The sequence below is a fragment of the Pipistrellus hanaki genome (assembly GCF_964339955.1).
Source record: "Pipistrellus hanaki genome assembly, chromosome: 10".
In the NCBI taxonomy this organism is placed as follows: Eukaryota; Metazoa; Chordata; class Mammalia; order Chiroptera; family Vespertilionidae; genus Pipistrellus; species Pipistrellus hanaki.
Genome location: NC_140512.1, coordinates 25,535,059 through 25,552,380, shown reverse-complemented (window position 1 = coordinate 25,552,380; position 17,322 = coordinate 25,535,059). Strand labels below are relative to the sequence as shown.

General features: G+C 38.1%; 1 protein-coding gene across 30 annotated transcripts in view; it reads right to left on the bottom strand.

Moving 5' to 3' along the window:
* Positions 1–17,322, bottom strand: part of ADAM22 (ADAM metallopeptidase domain 22) — a gene marked incomplete at its 3' end in the record, with an annotated part of 168,181 nt that overhangs the window by 28,342 nt on the left and 122,517 nt on the right. For all 30 annotated transcript variants that reach the window (XM_084897381.1, XM_084897385.1, XM_084897388.1 and 27 more), the window contains exons 18-25: positions 13,910–13,990; positions 10,809–10,859; positions 10,511–10,574; positions 8,256–8,361; positions 5,851–5,970; positions 4,962–5,130; positions 1,753–1,867; positions 281–371 (exon numbers count right to left, since the gene is read on the bottom strand). In XM_084897381.1, the coding sequence (XP_084753507.1) occupies positions 281–371; positions 1,753–1,867; positions 4,962–5,130; positions 5,851–5,970; positions 8,256–8,361; positions 10,511–10,574; positions 10,809–10,859; positions 13,910–13,990 (797 nt within the window). The remainder of the gene's footprint in view (positions 1–280; positions 372–1,752; positions 1,868–4,961; positions 5,131–5,850; positions 5,971–8,255; positions 8,362–10,510; positions 10,575–10,808; positions 10,860–13,909; positions 13,991–17,322) is intronic.

The window sequence follows — 17,322 nt, the reverse complement described above, 5'->3', positions numbered from 1 at the left end:
TGGTTCATAGGTCAATGCTCAACCACTGAACCACACCAGCCGGGCTCACATTATGATTTTAAGACAGTATTCAGTACTTTTAGAACAGATGAGAATTATCTCAAACTCTAAAAACAAACAATGATAAATTATTGTCACGTCGAATCATGCCAAGTACAATAATTGATTGAATATTGAGCCCGATTTTCACCGACACAAAACTTTATAGGTGTTTAATTCCCTTGAACAAAATGTTTTAAAGTGTATTTTGATAGTAAAAATACTGAGATATTTCACTTACTTATAACCCCATGCAGTCATTCCTAATATGAGGGCCAACACTAAAATGGTGCCAGCAATTATGCCTATTATGATATTGGTACCAGCAACACCTGGAGAGAAAAAAGGAACAATGAAAATCAATCTCTGGGATTGAAATTTTGATATAAAATTCTTTCAGGAATTTATTCTCCACATTTGCAATCCTCACACCAACATTATTTTAAGATATTTTTAATAAGTAGATATTTTTTAACAGGAAGAAAAATCAACCATAACTTCGCAATATGCATCAATATTGTGTATGTTCCAATTCTTGCCCTGATTATTTCTACATAAGGGTGTGACTTTTGACAAGTTACTTAAGTTTATGGCCCCGAATAGCAGCACCTCTGCATAAACTTCTGGAACAAGCTCTAGACCACCATTGCTAAGACTACAGATATCAAACTCCTTTTTTTTTTTCTTTTTTTCTTTTTTTCAATCCTCACTTGAGAATAATTTTCCATTGATTTCTAGAGAGAGTGGAAGGGAGGGGGGGAGAGACCCAAGAGAGAAAAAACATCAATGTGAGAGAGACAGGTCAATTGGTTGCCTCCGGAACTGCCCGACCAGGGCCGGGGATGGATCCTGCAACCCAAGTATATGCCCTTGACCGGAATCAAATCCAAGACCTTTCAGTCCCTGGGCCAGTACTCTATCCACTGAGTCAAACTGGCAAGGGTATATACCAAACTCCTAATTATTCTAAACTTTATGATTAGAGTCACATTGGCTAAGATTTTTAACCTGTCTGTGTGGTCAGAATGAACCTTTTTTTTTTTCTCTCTCATCCTTTGGAGATGAACTTGTTTCAGGATTTGAGCATTCTTTAATCCATTTGGGCCACTCTAGCTTTTAGAACTGCACCTGTTATTTCTGACCCATATCCATAAGCCCTTTCTGAACACTCGGGCCAACGTTACTAGTTCTAGAATTACACACAGTTCAGGCTATAGAACTGATGTTGAAGACAAAAGAGAATCTATAATAAAAAAAATAAAGTCAACCAAAATTTGGACATTTGTAATACTTTCAACAAGAAAGATAATTTTTTAAAGTCAACAAAAATTTAAAAAATCAATTCTATTTCTTTTCTTATTTATTCAGTCCCAAAATATAAAATTACTCTTTTAAATTCAGAAATTAAGTATGACTACTTTCTTAATTAAAAAAAATATATATGCTAAGGTTTGTTGTCATCCCCAAACAAGTACGGCACAAAACTTATAAAAGAAATCTCAGTCTGAATACTAAGTTCAATATTACATAACATTACAAGTTAATGGAAATGATCAGTTTCACAGTGTGGGCCTCACTGCATATTATAACTCATTATTGTCTGAATTTAATTGATATTTGAGTGATAACAATAATCCAAATGAAACTATCTGAAGCACAGTGTTCTCCTTCCTTGTATATAAAGGCTACATAATGGTACCAAGTTCAACTTACCGTTGCCAGACAGAGTTATACCAGCCTTTTCATCATCGTTGAGAGGGAAGTACGTGCTGCAGTCAGCACCGGTCCAGTGCATGTTACACACACACTTCAGCTCATTACTGCAAACCTGAAATCCAAAATCAATCCAGAGGGAAAGTCAGCTCTCTGGTGCCGAGGCATGAAAAATAAGCATTAATTTCTAATTATTATATGCCTAGAATTTGATGGGACTGAAAAATTATCAGTTCTTCCTTCCTAATGCGAATTATTATACTTATTCCTTACCCACATACCTAAAAAATATTTTCAAGAGATCAACCGTTGACCCAAAGGGAATAATGCATTTTAACAGAGAAATAAATGTCTATGTCTAAAAACATCAGTGAAGTTCTTGTTCTGAATTTCATTCACTTAAATTTTATAAAAGGGAGATTTTTAAAAACTAAGCAGAAATAAAATTATTGTCCAATTATCCAATACAAAGGTTTCTTTCTTCCAAAGAATCTTTATAATTAAACTACTCATCTTTTAGGAAGCAGGTCAGATCAAGAGAAGCCTGACAAAGAATCCTGGCGCTTCGCAGTGGTCTGAGAGGAAAGCTTTACAAAGCCATAACCTTGGCACCTCCACGCACGCTGCAGAGACGAGCTCCCTCAAACCACATTTTAAAAATTTATCAGATAATCTGTCTGCATTCACATATCCCGGAGACCAAACCTATACCTAGATCTTAAAATTCAAAGCCACTTCCAATGGAGTGGGAAGCCGGGGAGAATTCGGTTGGGTTGGAGATGAGAGTTCTTCACTGGGTAGCTGTCTTTTGTCTGATCTAATCTGTCAGAGGATGACATTCATCCACAGCGAAATGTAACTGTCAGATATGATTAACAGCCCTGGCCAGTTTTGTTCAGTGGTTAGAGTGTCAGTCTGCAGATTGAAGGGTTGTGGGTTTGATCTCCAGCCTTGGTCCAGGCTTGTGAGGGAGGCAACCAATCGATATGTACCTCTCATGCTGATGTTTCTCTCTCTATCCCTCCCCACTTTCTTTCTCCACTCTGTCTGAAAATCAATGGGAAACATATCCTTGGGGGAATATTAAAAATATATATATGATTAACAAACTACATATCTCAAATAAATGTCTGCAGATTAACACATATGCAAGAAGAAAAAGCTCTAGGCTTAGAGTCAGAAAGCCTGAGTTTGATTCCCCGTTTCATCACTATCTTTTATTTTTTTCTGATTTAAAAGAACTTTTTTACTGCCCAGATCATTTCTCCTTGTGTCTTATTTCCCACTCCCTTCACCCCCATTTATTTTTTTTATTAGCTATAAATTCAAGCTTAGGGAAGCTTGCCTTTGTCTTATAAAACAAAAACCAACAACAAAACAAAACAAAGCTTTTATATCATTTGCTAACCTGATCTCGTTTTAAGAGAGAGATGATAGTTATCTTGCAAGACTAAAATTTATATTATGAACTATGCAAATCTAAGTCTGGTGGTACTAAAAGTATAGGTGAATAAGGTATGGTAATTCATTAGCATGAATGACCAAGAAAAATGTTTGTTTTTTTTTCTTTTCCACTGTCCATCCAAAATGTATTTTCCCCTAGCATTCTCTTTTTAAGGAAAGGAGACTTAGCAGAGCCCTTAAAAGAAACAGAGCTACTTAACATACTAAGTAAGCTTCTCTGTTCTCCTGTGCAATAAGAATTCCTATCCAATGGAAAAGAGCAAGGCCTCCCTAAGGAAATTCTTGGCATATCCCTGGGGACATGCATGGAATGACGAGGGCTGCAGGCTCACAATTCCAGGACAGAGATCCTATCCCTCAACCGGCTAATACACCAGTTCAAGCAGTGAATCTTGAACGAGGGTAAGAAGGAAATCACAGCATATGCCGAAAGAAAAAGAACCAGAAACGGTTTCGTTAGTATAGGGGTTCCTGACTAAAAAAATGACAAAATGTAATCAATAATAGAGCATGCTTCTTTAACCTATAAACATTTCTGTAGATACATGACCGAAAGAACAGAATTTAGTCTTTTAAACAGGCCACTCTTTCTATGTGTCGGGGAGAAAAGTTTTCCTAAATTCTGTTTTTATGTCTAGGCCAGTGGTCGGCAAACTCATTAGTCAAAAGAGCCAAATATCAACAGGACCATGATTGAAATTTCTTTTGAGAGCCAAATTTTTTTTTAAACTTAAACTTCTTCTAATGCCACTTCTTCAAAATAGACTCGCCCAGGCCATGGTATTTTGTGGAAGAGCCACACTCACGGGGCCAAAGAGCCACATGTGTATGGCTACAGTTACTTATGGTCTGTCTTAATCAGCCAGTGACTGGGCTTCATCAGTTGTTAAATATTGTGGCCACTGCCCTGCTTTTTACTCCTTTCTAATACCACTATAGTTTGTTGAAATTTGTCTCTTAGATCACTTGCAGAAAACTGGCATACTAATGGCCCATTTCACGAAATTCATGCATGGGGGGTGGGGGTGTCCTTCAGCCCAGCCTGCACACTCTCTCGGGGGATGTCCCGGGATCAGACCTAAACCAGCAGTCGGACATCCCTCTTGCAATCCGGACCACTGGCTCCTAATCGTTCACCTGCTTGCCTGCCTGACCGCCCCTAACCACTCTACCTGCCAGCCTGCTTGCCCCCAACTGTCCCCTGACAGCCTGATCACCCTCAACTGCCCCCCTTGCCAGCCTGCTTGCCCCTAACTGTCCTCCCCATGCTGGCCTGATCATCCCCAATTTCCCCCGCTGCTGGCCTGATAACCCACAACTTCCCTCCCCTCATGGCCTGATTGCCTCTAACTACCTCTGCCTAGGCCCCACCACCATGGCTTTGTCTGGAAGGATATTCGGAAGGTCTCCTGGAAGCTCTCCCAGTCTAATTAGCATATTACCATTTTTTTTAGTATAGATGAGATCACACTAACATAACAGGAAAGCATTTGGTTAGAAAGTTATACTGTTTCTTATTTCTAGGCTTTTGCAGAGGACACGACAGAAATATTCAAATGACTATGACAAAATAACTGTATACATATTTGCTTAGAAACATGGACAAAATAACTGTTTACATATCTGCTTATAAACATGGACAAGCATGGTTTGTATTGTTACAGAAACAAGCAGTTTAGGGTCATATCTATTTCTGATAAAAAAAGAAATGAGTAATTCCCCATGGCAAGGCACTGAATACTCACTCCATTTCCTGAACAAACAATGCCTTCTTTATTGCTTAAGCAAGTACTAAAGTTGAAGGAGGCCACAGGGAGACACCTGTGTTCTAAGCACATCATTTGGGGACCACATGGTGTCCCATCTTCCACATAGCCAAGATCTACATCTTCTTCAAGCTTAACGTGCCCACCACTGAAAATAAATGGAGAGAAAAAAATGGATTCCATTCATTCACATGCATTTTGGGAATATGCGTAACACTAAAAAAGTAGGCAATGTCACTTCCTCTATTTTCTATGCATTATCTAATTAAAAAATGGTAACGTAAGTTTTCTGATAAACAGAGAAAGCAATTTAATCTTTTGATCTCACTCTTTTCAGAGATACTAATATATTTTAGAATTTCAATATAATTATCATAATAGTGCTTGGATTTAAATAGCTTTATCATTTGGCCTGGGATATCATGTACAGGTCAAATAAGCTATTATTACTAGTAATTGATTTGATAAGTCTGTAGTTTTAAGATTTCAAACACATTTTGAACAAAATAAGAATTGACTTCATGGAGATTTTGACATTTACTAATAAAGAACATTACAAATTACATTTGAGAATGGCTTAACTATTGTACATTCACCATAGCAAGCCTGCAATGTAATGTAGGAACTTAAAAAATAAATAATAGATATTGAAAATGTATGTTCATAATCAATTTATCCATATGGTACCATGTCAATAGCTCCATTATTTTTATTCATTTTCATGAAAATTATACTTGCATAGAGTTTGAAGAGTCAAATAGATAACTTAGTTCTGTATTAGTAAAAGTCAAAATCTACTAATTTATTAATCCTGAACTTCATTCTCAGAAGATGACTAATGTTCTCATGGATGGTCAGTGATATTTACCTGCAGTTTAATGTTCTTCCCTGCTGCACAACTAAAGTAGATGTGATTTCACCATCAAGTTCTCCGAGCCGTGGGATATTGCCAATATTGGTACACAAGAGGTAGCCACAAAGCACATCCCTGTGTTAAAAGAGTACCAAGTATTCACTTTACAACCATGTGCAGTGAGAACAATAATCTTATCTCACTTTAGCATTTATTTTTTATCAACTATATATTTGTTCATGTCACAAGAAAAATAAAATAAGCCCAAACTAGTTTATTCCAGACTTAAAACATGTCCCCTCTGATTTAGAAAAATCTGAAACTCTTATTGGTGCACCAACATCTCAACTACTCTCTAGCTTTTTCTTTACTATCCACTAGTTCAAATATTAATAGAAAGGAAATTACCCATCAAAAAGACTTCTTTTATGTATGACTCTGACTCCCTATAACATGCCACTGGATATGCTAAAACACTTTTTTAATATTTAGTAAGTGAATGAATGACCTTTGGATGATTATTCTTTTGGAATACAGCTCTTTCTTCAGCTTATTGCCCCATAATTAAAAAAGGAATTACATACGTGTGCGTGTGCATACACACACACACACACACACACACACTCACTCACACATACACTTTATAGATTCTGGACAACTTAGGCTCAATATATTTCCCTACTTCTCCAATATCACATCAATTCTAATTTAACTTCTAAAATATTATATTTTCACTAGTGTTAAATACTATCTTACATGATCTCTGTACCTAGCACATTTTAATTATTAATGTAGATAATGATAAACCATATTCTAATCAGTATCTTGTAAAGACGGATTAGTAGGCCTTCAAGAGCACATGTGAAAATATTAGGCTTTATCAGGTAGACAAAAGGGAAAAATTAGGACTTGTATCAATCACCAACATAAGAAAAAATGTATTGATTCATTTCTAAAAAATAATGTTTAAACATTATACCATTTTTAAAATGCCTGTCATAAATAAAAATGCTTCTTAACACAGGAAAAAATAGTCAACATTTTTTAGTGTCCTTTCTGTGTATGTAGCTTACTAAGTACTTTAGGATATATGAAGAAAATTAGACATGATTTTTATCCTGAAGGAAATTAGATGCTGGATTAAAAAAGAAATCACATACATAAACAACTATGGACCATAGAGTTGGGGACTAGGGCCATAAGAACAATACAAAGGGCTGTGGGAATTCTGAGGAAAAGGGGGAAATTATTTATTTCTAAATGAAATCCAGAAATAATTTATAGAGAAAGTATTGCCCCAGCAGATCTCTGAAGAATGGATAAATTTCTGACTCGTCATGAAGCGGGTATAAAGAGTGCTTCCAGGGGAATGACTAGCACAGGCACAGGCACAGAGTTCAGACAACACAGTGCACATATTAGGGGTGAAAGGCATGCTAGGCTCTGAAAGAGTGGAGAAGGAAACACACACAAAATGGGGGCAAATTGTGGAGGAGGTACAATGGCAAGCTAAGGTTCCATTGTGTTTTTCAGGCAAAATAGTATGACATTCTCCAAAGTACTTACAATAGAGTTCTGAAGTCAGACTGCCTGAATTCCAATTCTGCTGCTATTACATCTTCATTATAAGATCTTAGTCAAATTAGTAAACTATGCCTCAGTTTCCTCTTCCATAAAATGGGGAGAACTGACATAAAGACCAAATGGCATAGCTCATGTAAAGCATAATACAGTGTGTAGTACACAGTGTGCACTCAATCCACGTTGGATATTGTTCTTATTAGTAATTAGCTATGTGGAACCAGTGAAATTTGAACAAAGAGTTGACATGGTTAAAATGAGTTGGGAAAGTATCCTGAGGGCAGCCTGTTGGAGACTGCTGGCATAAAAAACCTGTTTAGATGCCTTTATAATAGCTGAAGAGTTAGTGCAGGTCTTAGTGGGATACTTAATGCAATAGGAATAGAAATGAAAAGATGGATTAAAGACAAATGGTAAAGATAAAAGGGAAGAATGGACATGACGTGCATTTGGACAATGTGCCAGAGGGAAGGTGCAGTCCAGGATCATTCTGAGGCTTCTAATCAGAAGGACAGTGAGATATTAAGACCTTTGGGAAATCAGAGCCAGTTAAGTGAGTATGTATTCTGGTGGCTCTATTTTTATATTTTTCTTTTGAGATGTCTTCCAGGTGAGAAAGTCCTGAGGCAGCTGTAAGCATGACTGAGGCCTTCGGAGAGAGGTGAGCATACATGTTAAGACGTGGGAGCCTTCTGCAGAGATGATGCTGGAACAGTGGGGGGAGATGAGAGGCAGCACACTGCTCCATGTGATGCAGAAAACAGAAAAGTCCTGCTGGCTTAGAAAGTAATGTGTGTCATTAGCTGAGAGAGAAACCCGGGGTGACTTGTGCACCTCACCGTTTGTTGCACTGTATCCATGTGTCTTTGTCTTTCCCACAGTTGCCCTTCTCAGTCCCTTCAATGTTCAGTTTCTCATAGCAGTATTTGTCTGATGCCATCACCTCTGAAGCAGAACAGAATTTTCTATCAGTGGTAGATACAACATGCGAGCTGCTCGAAGTGTTTGCAGGGAAATACCATTTAGGGACTCCTTCACTACCCTGCTATCGGTTCTAAAAGTGTGCCCAGGGTTCACAAGAGTTTTTCCTTCCCTTAACCATCTACGGCTCGCGTACTAGTACATTTTTCATGACAGCTCATTTGAAATTTGGAAAACAAATCTATTATCTCTTTGATAGGTTTCAGCTATAGGTTCCAAGAACAACACTCCTCAGAATTTGGCCAATAATTAGGGAAAGATGCTACCAAATGGTTCTTTGAATAAATAACCCAAACTTCAACCTCAGGGCCAAATATAAAGCATAAATTGCTCACTCAATAACTTTTATTAATCATAAAGACAATTTTATTAAAATAATTTTGCACTAAAATTAAAAAGTCAAGAAACAGTGGTATACTTTCTACCTTGTTTACTAATTATCAACAGCTATCCAAAAAACACACTTCAAAAAACACACAACTTCTAGGTGGTTGAGCATCAATCCATGAACCGGGAGGTCATAGTTCAATTTCCAGTCAGGGCATATGCCCAGGTTGCAGGCTCAATCCCTGGTAGGGGATAGCCAATTAATCATTCTATCTCACAATTGATGTTTCTCTCTCTCTCTCTCTCTCTCTCTCTCTCTCTCTCTCTCTCTCTCTCTCTCTTCATTTCCCTTTCTCTCTCAGAAATTAATTATATAAATATACTTCATTCTGCTTTTAGAAAAACTTGAATTCATGCCAAATCTCTGAGAGTTAAATCACATTTGAAGTCGTGTCAGTATCTTTGTCAAAATATTATTTTTGCTGAAGCTGGAATTGGTTGATGAAGTTTTCCAATAATTAGATCAAATGACTTTTGCAAACTGATCAAAAGATGAGTGTTGGTTTATATTATTAAAAAAGTAATAATAGCCGAAACCGGCGTGGCTCAGTGGTAGAGCGTCGGTCTGCGGACTGAAAAGTCCCAGGTTCGATTCCGGTCAAGGGCATGTACATTGGTTGTGGGCACATCCCCGGTAGGGGGTGTGCAGGAGGCAGCTGGTCGATGTTTCTCTCTCATCGACGTTTCTAGCTCTCTGTCTCTCTCCCTTCCTCTCTGTAAAAAATCAATAAAATATTTTTTAAAAAGTAATAATAATTATGTTAATACTCTCTTTTCCTACGTTTTGCTGTCAGCTAGTAGTTATTCTCAAGAGGAGGAAACAAAACTCTTTGTTCAGAGTACAAACCTGTATGATTAAAATTTCCCCCCATCCCAATGTTTCTCTAATTATTCAGAAGAGAACACTTCCCCTTCCAAAGGGATTGTAGCCAGTTTGTGACAATTAAGGGTTATCATTTTCTTTAATGATAATTGTCTTTTGAAAGACTCTAAACACACACACACACACACACACACACAAAAAAAAACAAAACAAAAAAAAAAAAACAACAAAAAAAAAACTACTTCCAAAGGGCAGATAATAGTTCTGAAAAAAAAATACATTTAAATATATTTTAAATATAAATATATAATTTCAATAATATATTTTATATATAACTGTTGTATAATTCCCTATGAAAATTTGACAAACTTTACTAGTAAAGGGAATAACATTAAAATTTCTCTCTGATATAGCAGAGCTACTTCAGCAGGTCACCAATAAGTAGAAAATCCAGCTAGAGTTCAAGAAAGATAGTTGAGGGAGAAAAAAACAACTCGAGCAAAAATGCTCCAGTTCCAATGCCACAGTTCCCTAGCCAGGGTCCGTGTCCATCCCATATGGCTGCACAGGTTTTGCTTAAGGACACTCAGCTGTGGAGAGTGTACGTGAAGCTAAAACCCATGTTTGTCCTGTTCTCTGAGCTGCACACCTGGCACAGACCACCTGCCTGGCAGCAAAGGCACCATCTGTCTCATCTGAAGGCACTGCCAGCTACCCAAGATGTGTAGGGCTGTGTCTTCTCAGAAGTGCCCTTCTCTGATTTCCACAAAAGTGCCCCTGCTGAGATGGGTGGTGGTTTGAAGGCTCCATCGCTCTTCAAGTGGTTGAAAATGTACTTCCTGATCACATGACCCCTGGCCTGGTATCACACGTGGAAATGATCGGGCCACACTGTTTACTTACTTTGCCCCCAGATGTACTTGCATTGTCTATCCCTGGTTTTGCATCTTCCTCCAAAGCAAATCCCCTAAAATGGAAAAGCATACCTGTGAGCCATGCCATGTCTGCTGATGTCAGGTAACTGAAAAGCTAAGTCTGACCAGGAGAACTAGACAAAGGGTATTATAAAGGCCTTTCATCTTCAGAATTTATTATGAAACATTTAAATTAAGGTTCCTATCTTGATAAGATTTCAGTACTTGTTTCATCCTGGTACACACACACACACAAAAAAAAATTAAGTAACAGTGAACTAACCTACCTGAACACCATCACATGAATATCCATCCATTTTATGAATATTTGGGGCACACTGGGAAAAGAAAACAGAACTATGAACCAAATGTGCAACAAAATATCGGGATGAGCTAATCCCTTTAATGCGTTCACTTTAAAAATAAAGTAGGAGAATACATTTGCTGACTTAAAATATTTGAGGGGGGGGGGGGGAGAAAAAAAGAAAAAAGAAGAGGAAGCAAAAGGAAATACAACTGGTTCACTTTCCCCTAAAAACTCCGACCCATCAGCGGCAAACACAATAGACGGCCTGGCAGCAAACGGAAAGAAATGACAGCAAGGCCTCAGCTAATGCTAATATGTAAGAGCATCTTACTCTATACAGATACCCTATTCCTCAAAAAGAGTAAGAGAAGATCATGAAACAAAAGCAAGGAGGACGTCAGGATGGATGGAGCACTAACTCTGTTTCTTCATTCTGTGAGAAGCAGCACAGCCCTTCCACCCAAAATGACTCTCAGGCAGAACTCCGAGTTGCACATGTTAGAAAAACACATGCTTTATACCGCCCCCTTATACCTTATAGTAAGTACAGAAAACGCCAAAGCATTCTTACGGAATTTTTAAATTCATGATACATTTTTTCTATCATTATAGTAATTATATACTCATTTGAGAAAAGTTTACATAATGTAAAAATGCAAAATTAAAGTGAAAGACAAAAGTTTCTCAAATCCCCACCCCTCAAAGGCAGCTATGTGTTACATTTTGTTACAGGTTTTCCTCTACCTTTTTCTACAAGTTTTGATATTTTTTAAAACATAGGTATAATGAACGTATAGATGTTTTATATTCTGCTTCTTTCCTTTACTTAAGAATTTCCTCATCATCATAAACTTTTTGTATTTTTAATAACTATAATACATTGCATGGAGCTAACATCCTGTAACCAATGTACTCATTGGCTTGATAGGCTCTGTGATTTGAAGAGAATTGTATAATGAAACCAATTTTAGCACAGGGTAACTTAAATAAACAAGAGTTTACATCCCTGTGGCATCTCATCAATGTTGTATAATAAATAGCTTTGAACAAAACACCATTATCCCAGGACCTGCTCTGTCTCCAATTTAAGCTGTTACAATTAATGCAACAGGAATATCTTTGTACATCCACCATTTCATTGTACCCTCATCACCACTGTTAGCTTAGAAACGCAATGCTAATTAAATAAGGAAGGAAAATACTTTTTTTTTAAAATATATTTTATTGATTTTTTACAGAGAGAAAGGGAGAGAGATAGAGAGCTAGAAACGTCGATGAGAGAGAAACATCGACCAGCTGCCTCTTGCACACCCCCCACCGGGGATGTGCCCGCAACCAAGGTACATGCCCTTGATCGGAATCGAACCCGGGACCTTTCAGTCCACAGGCAGACACTCTACCACTGAGCCAAACCGGCCTCGGCAGAAAGGAAAATACTTTTACATGAAAAATCTTTAGTCTTTTAGGATGACTACCTTTAAAATAAAGCATTTTTAATGGTTAAGGTAGATGTACCACATAAAAACAAAGAGGAAGAACCAGGAACAAGGGTCATGTGAGCAGGAATTAAATTTTCAACCACTGAATCCCTCTTTTCTAGAGGAAAAAATACAAAGGCAGTCCTAGCTTCACATAGCTCCAACAACAGTTTCGGGTATCACAGTATTGTTGAAGAAGACTAGTACCCCAACAACACAGTTCTAATATAGGTTCCCATAATATATTGATGGTGAGTAACTGCATAAAGCACAAGCTTTTACTACTAGCTCTTCAGTTGAGTGGTCACTGGGTAAACAGTGGTAACTAGTGGTCATTAGGTGAATGACCTAATTTGTCACTCTTTCAAAGCCTCTCAGTGGCTGGTCACTTGCCATCTGTATATTTAGTTCATGGACAGACAACAAGGTGTGTAGTTGTGCTGCCACTCTGTCTTTTGGAGATAGCATGTGGCATTTTACAAAATTGGGTAATTCAAAGAGGAAACTAGCAACAAAGACAAAAGTGCAGAGAAAGAAAGAAAGGAAGAAAGAAGAAAGGAAGAAAAGTGAAGACATGAAGTGAAATTCTAACAAAAGTAAATGTTGTTATAGAAAAAAATCACTGACTATGGGAATGTTGATAGTGCTATTTGGCAAAAAACTTCACATTGACATCTTTACAGCTCTTGGAGATAGTTCACGACACTGAAAGTTCAAAGGATAAAATGTTGAAAGCTGATTCAAACTTAAAAAGGACTATGAAAAGATGTCCCTAAGGTTAACAAGAAGGTGGCATTACTCCTGATAAGTTTTTTATAATACAAAGAAATAAAATACTGCCTGGCCAGTGTTGCACAGTGGTTGAGCATTGACCTAGGAACCAGGAGGTCACGGTTCGATTCCCAGTCAGGGCACTTGCCCAATTACAGGCCCAGTCCCCAGTAGTAGGTGTGCAGGAGGCAGCCGATCGATGTTTCTCGCTTATCATTGATGTTTCTACTTATCTCACTCTCTCCCTGCGAAACCTGGGATCCTAGCCAAAGTTCAACTTCCCCATCTTCTCTATTTACAACTAAATCATATGAAATTTAAGAGCAGCTGTTAGTGACTGAGGTGATGTTAGTGACTGAGGTGACAGGCTCCTTCAGAACCCAGTGCTCTGTGGGTCTCTGGCCTTAGCTGGTTTTCTGCTTCATAGAGCTGAAGAGAGTCTGGTTGTTCCCTCCTTCACTAAAGACAAAAAGGTAATGAATTTTTTTCTCCACTTAAAACAAAAACAAAAAATAGTTATTTCCTCCTTCACTAAATAGATAAAAATCCAATGAATTTTACTCTCTACTTAAGACAAAAAAAGGCATGCGTGCAATCTTGGCTTTGTTCAATGTGAAGACAAAATTATGCTGAACATCTGCTCAAGCTTTGATGACTGAAATTTGAATTCCTGAAAAACAAATAAAAGTAGAGTAAGAACTTATATGAGAGAGAGAGAGAGAGAGAGAGAGAGACAAGCATCTTGTCCATTTCCATGTCATCTGGGGGTCAGTACACTGAAGACATGCCTACTTTTTCCCATCGGGCATTGAGTGATTATTCTGTAAATTACCTGGCTTGAGTTTCCTGAGCATGATTCACGAATATCACAATCATTTACTGCTTCTCGGCACACAGTCCCCATAGGCTGAAACTAAAATGAACAAAAACCAATGTGTAAAACTGCTGAGGAAAAATTTCTCAGAGTATCCTCTTTAAAGAAGCAAAATGAAGATTTGGGGGGTAGGAATATCTTAAACTACTATAACATGGTAGTCTGTGAAAAACTGAATAAAATGTTAATCTGAAACTTTCCGGAGAGAGTTTTTTGTGTATGGAGTGACTTGCACAGTCATCACACATAATCCCTGAATATCGTGGTCAAACAAGGCCGTGCTTGATGATGCATCCTTTGAGACAAAGGAGTCAGTCAATTTCTAGGAATTCTTCCTTCCAAAAGGCTTTTGTATTTACACTCTACCCTTCATTCTTACTGGCACATTGAGCACATTACTCTTTTTTACCTTTTCTGCCAAGAATTTGAAGGTTACATTTTGGGCTCAATTGCAAAAATTTGATTTTCTGGCAAAGCTATTTCTTCCCGGGCTCTCCTTTCCCTTCTTTCCTGCCTAATTTTTAAATAAATTTATAACTTGGTCTTTTATTCTTTTCTAATGTTTCTATGATGTGTACCCATGGATGGGAGAGGTTTGTTTTTGTTTTTTTGTTTTTTGGTCTGTTTTCAACCATCTCAAATATTTCTTGTAAGTGTGGGACCAGTACCAATAAATGTTTAAGCTCATCAGATTTATAAATTGCAAGACTATTCATTTTTAACAAAACAGAGATACATAGCATTTTCATCTTTCCCCTTTGCTTTTCAATCCCACTTACTTTCCTTCTCCAAAATGTTCATATTTGGGGCTGGATCTTTCTCTGCTTTGATCTCTACTCACAGAAAGACACACTTTAGTCTTCAAGCAAGTGTGCGCATACATATACACCACACACACAGACACACACACACACACACACACACACACACACACACACATCTTTCATCTTCCTCCCTTGCTCACAACCCTCCAGACAATTGAGTTTCCTGTTGTTTGTAGAACATGAACAGCACATTGTCAACTCTAATCAACATTTCAACAGATACTTTTTAGAAGATCCAAACAAAAAATTGTGTTCATTCATTCATTCATTCATTCACCCATTCAAGTATTTACTAGCTACTTAAAATGTGCCAGGCACTGGACACCTAATGGAGAACAAAACACAAGAATCCTGCTTGCTCTAATGGAGCAAAATAGGCTATACAGACAGGAAAATAAACAGAATAATTTCATCTCATATGCTCTGGCTCTCTTCCTCCTTAGAATTGGGGCACACCAGTTTTAGAACATCTGGGGTAGAAATAGAAGCAGATTTAAGGTAGAGTTTATGTGAGAGTGGAACTGTTCAAGGATTGCCAGAGGTTTCTGAGAGAAAGCAAAGTGAAGGAGGAGGGCCTGCGCTAAGTGCTGGGGTACAGCGGTAAATGTATCACCCCAAACCCCTGCCCTCCTAGGAGTTACACTGAGAGAAGAAAAATAATACATAAGCAGGTTTTTACAGCAGAGGTCCACCAGCTATGGCTTGAGGGCAAAATATGGTTGGACACTTGTGGGTGTTTTTTCTTTGGTTTGTTTTTATTTATTTTTCATTGCTGACAGTATTACAGATGTCCCCTATTCCCCAACCCTTGCCCCCATCACCAGGTTCCCACTCACCCTAGGTTATGCATATATACATATAAATTTTTTGGTTAGTCTCTTCCCCTCCTCTCCACCCTCCTTTCTTCTAAGATCTGTCAGTCTGTTCCATGTATCTATGCCTCTGGGCCTATTTTGCTCATCAATTTATTTTGTTCATTAGGTTCCAGATAAAGTGAGATGGCATTTGTTTTCCTTTGTCTGGATTATTTAACTTAGCATCATAATTTCTAGGTCCATCCATGCTGTCTCAAAGGGTAAGAAATCCTTCTTTTTAGGGAGATCTGGGATAGATAAGAGATCAACCGAAGGACTTGTATACATGTATATAAGTACAACCAATGGACACAAAACCCTGGGGAGGGGGGGCATGTCTGGGAGGGGGAGCGGGCAATGGTATATATACACAGATAATAATTTAATTAAAAAAAAAAAAGAAATCCTTCTTTTTACAGCTGTATAGTATCCCCTGGAGTAAATGTACCACAGCTTTTTAATTCACTCATCTACTGACAGGCACTTGGCCACTTGTTTTTCTAAATAAAGTTTTATTGGAACACAGCCATGCCCCTGGGTTTCTGTATTTTTGATGGCTGCTTTCAAAGGCAGAAATAATTGACATTGATAGCTATGACAGACAAAAGCCATCTGGCCCTTTACAGAAAGTGTTTGCCAACTCTGACTTATATGCACATTATTATAAACACATGTAGAAAAAAATAAAAATACACTCAGTTTCTCATCTTGTTCTTCTATTTCCCCTCCTCCATTCACTGTCGTGCTTCAGCTCCTTCAGGAGCCCAGGGTAGGGATGAGAGTGGGGATGGGGGAGGTGGGATTTGAGAAATTAGCTAAAAGGACCTTACTTGACTGGCACTTCTCTGTGGGATGATTTACATACCACTTTACTGTATGTATTCTATCATTTTTTACTTGTTCTTTGAACTGATTACATCACAAAGAGCCGAAGTCCATAAATCAAAGAAAAATTGCCTAATCAAAGGCACTTTATGGGTGGGCAGACTTAAAAATACTGAGAATAAAAATAAGGGATTGGGGATTCCCTGTTATGGCCGTTGGAAAAGCTGACAGAATCAACAGTTGAGGCAGCCAAAAATAAAAGAACGTCTGTTTCACACTTGGTTTCATTTCCTCTTTTAGAGCGTTCTCTCAGAGATCTCTGCCAGCGCCTCACTTGTCTCACAGACTGCCGGAGACACCGTGGAAATGGGAAAACAGCAGGAATCGCTGCCAGCAGAACTGCACACAGATTCACTGACGGCTGAGTGAGCCTCCGCAGGTTATTTCACTTCCTTGAGACTGGGATTGGGAAGTGAAAAAAAGTCTGGATAGTAACCCCTATCAGAAAAGTGTGGTTGTGAGCATTTTCTAAGAGCATCTCAGCCAGGGGCGGATTTGCCCCCATGGGGACATTTGGCAATCTCTGGGGACATTTCGGTTGTCACCACTGGGAGGGATTGTACCTTCATCTGGTGAGCATAAGTCAGGGAAGCTGCTAAATATTCTACTATAAAGACTCACCTCACAACAAAAAATTATCCAGCCAAAAATGTCAATAGTGCCAGCGTTGAGAATCCAGATATAAGATGATATACATTAAAATCCTTAGGACTATCTCTGGCACTCAGAAGATAATTGATTCATATTCCACCCTCTCTTAACTCTAATTAGACTAATCAGCAAATAGTAAGTATCTGCTGAGCATATT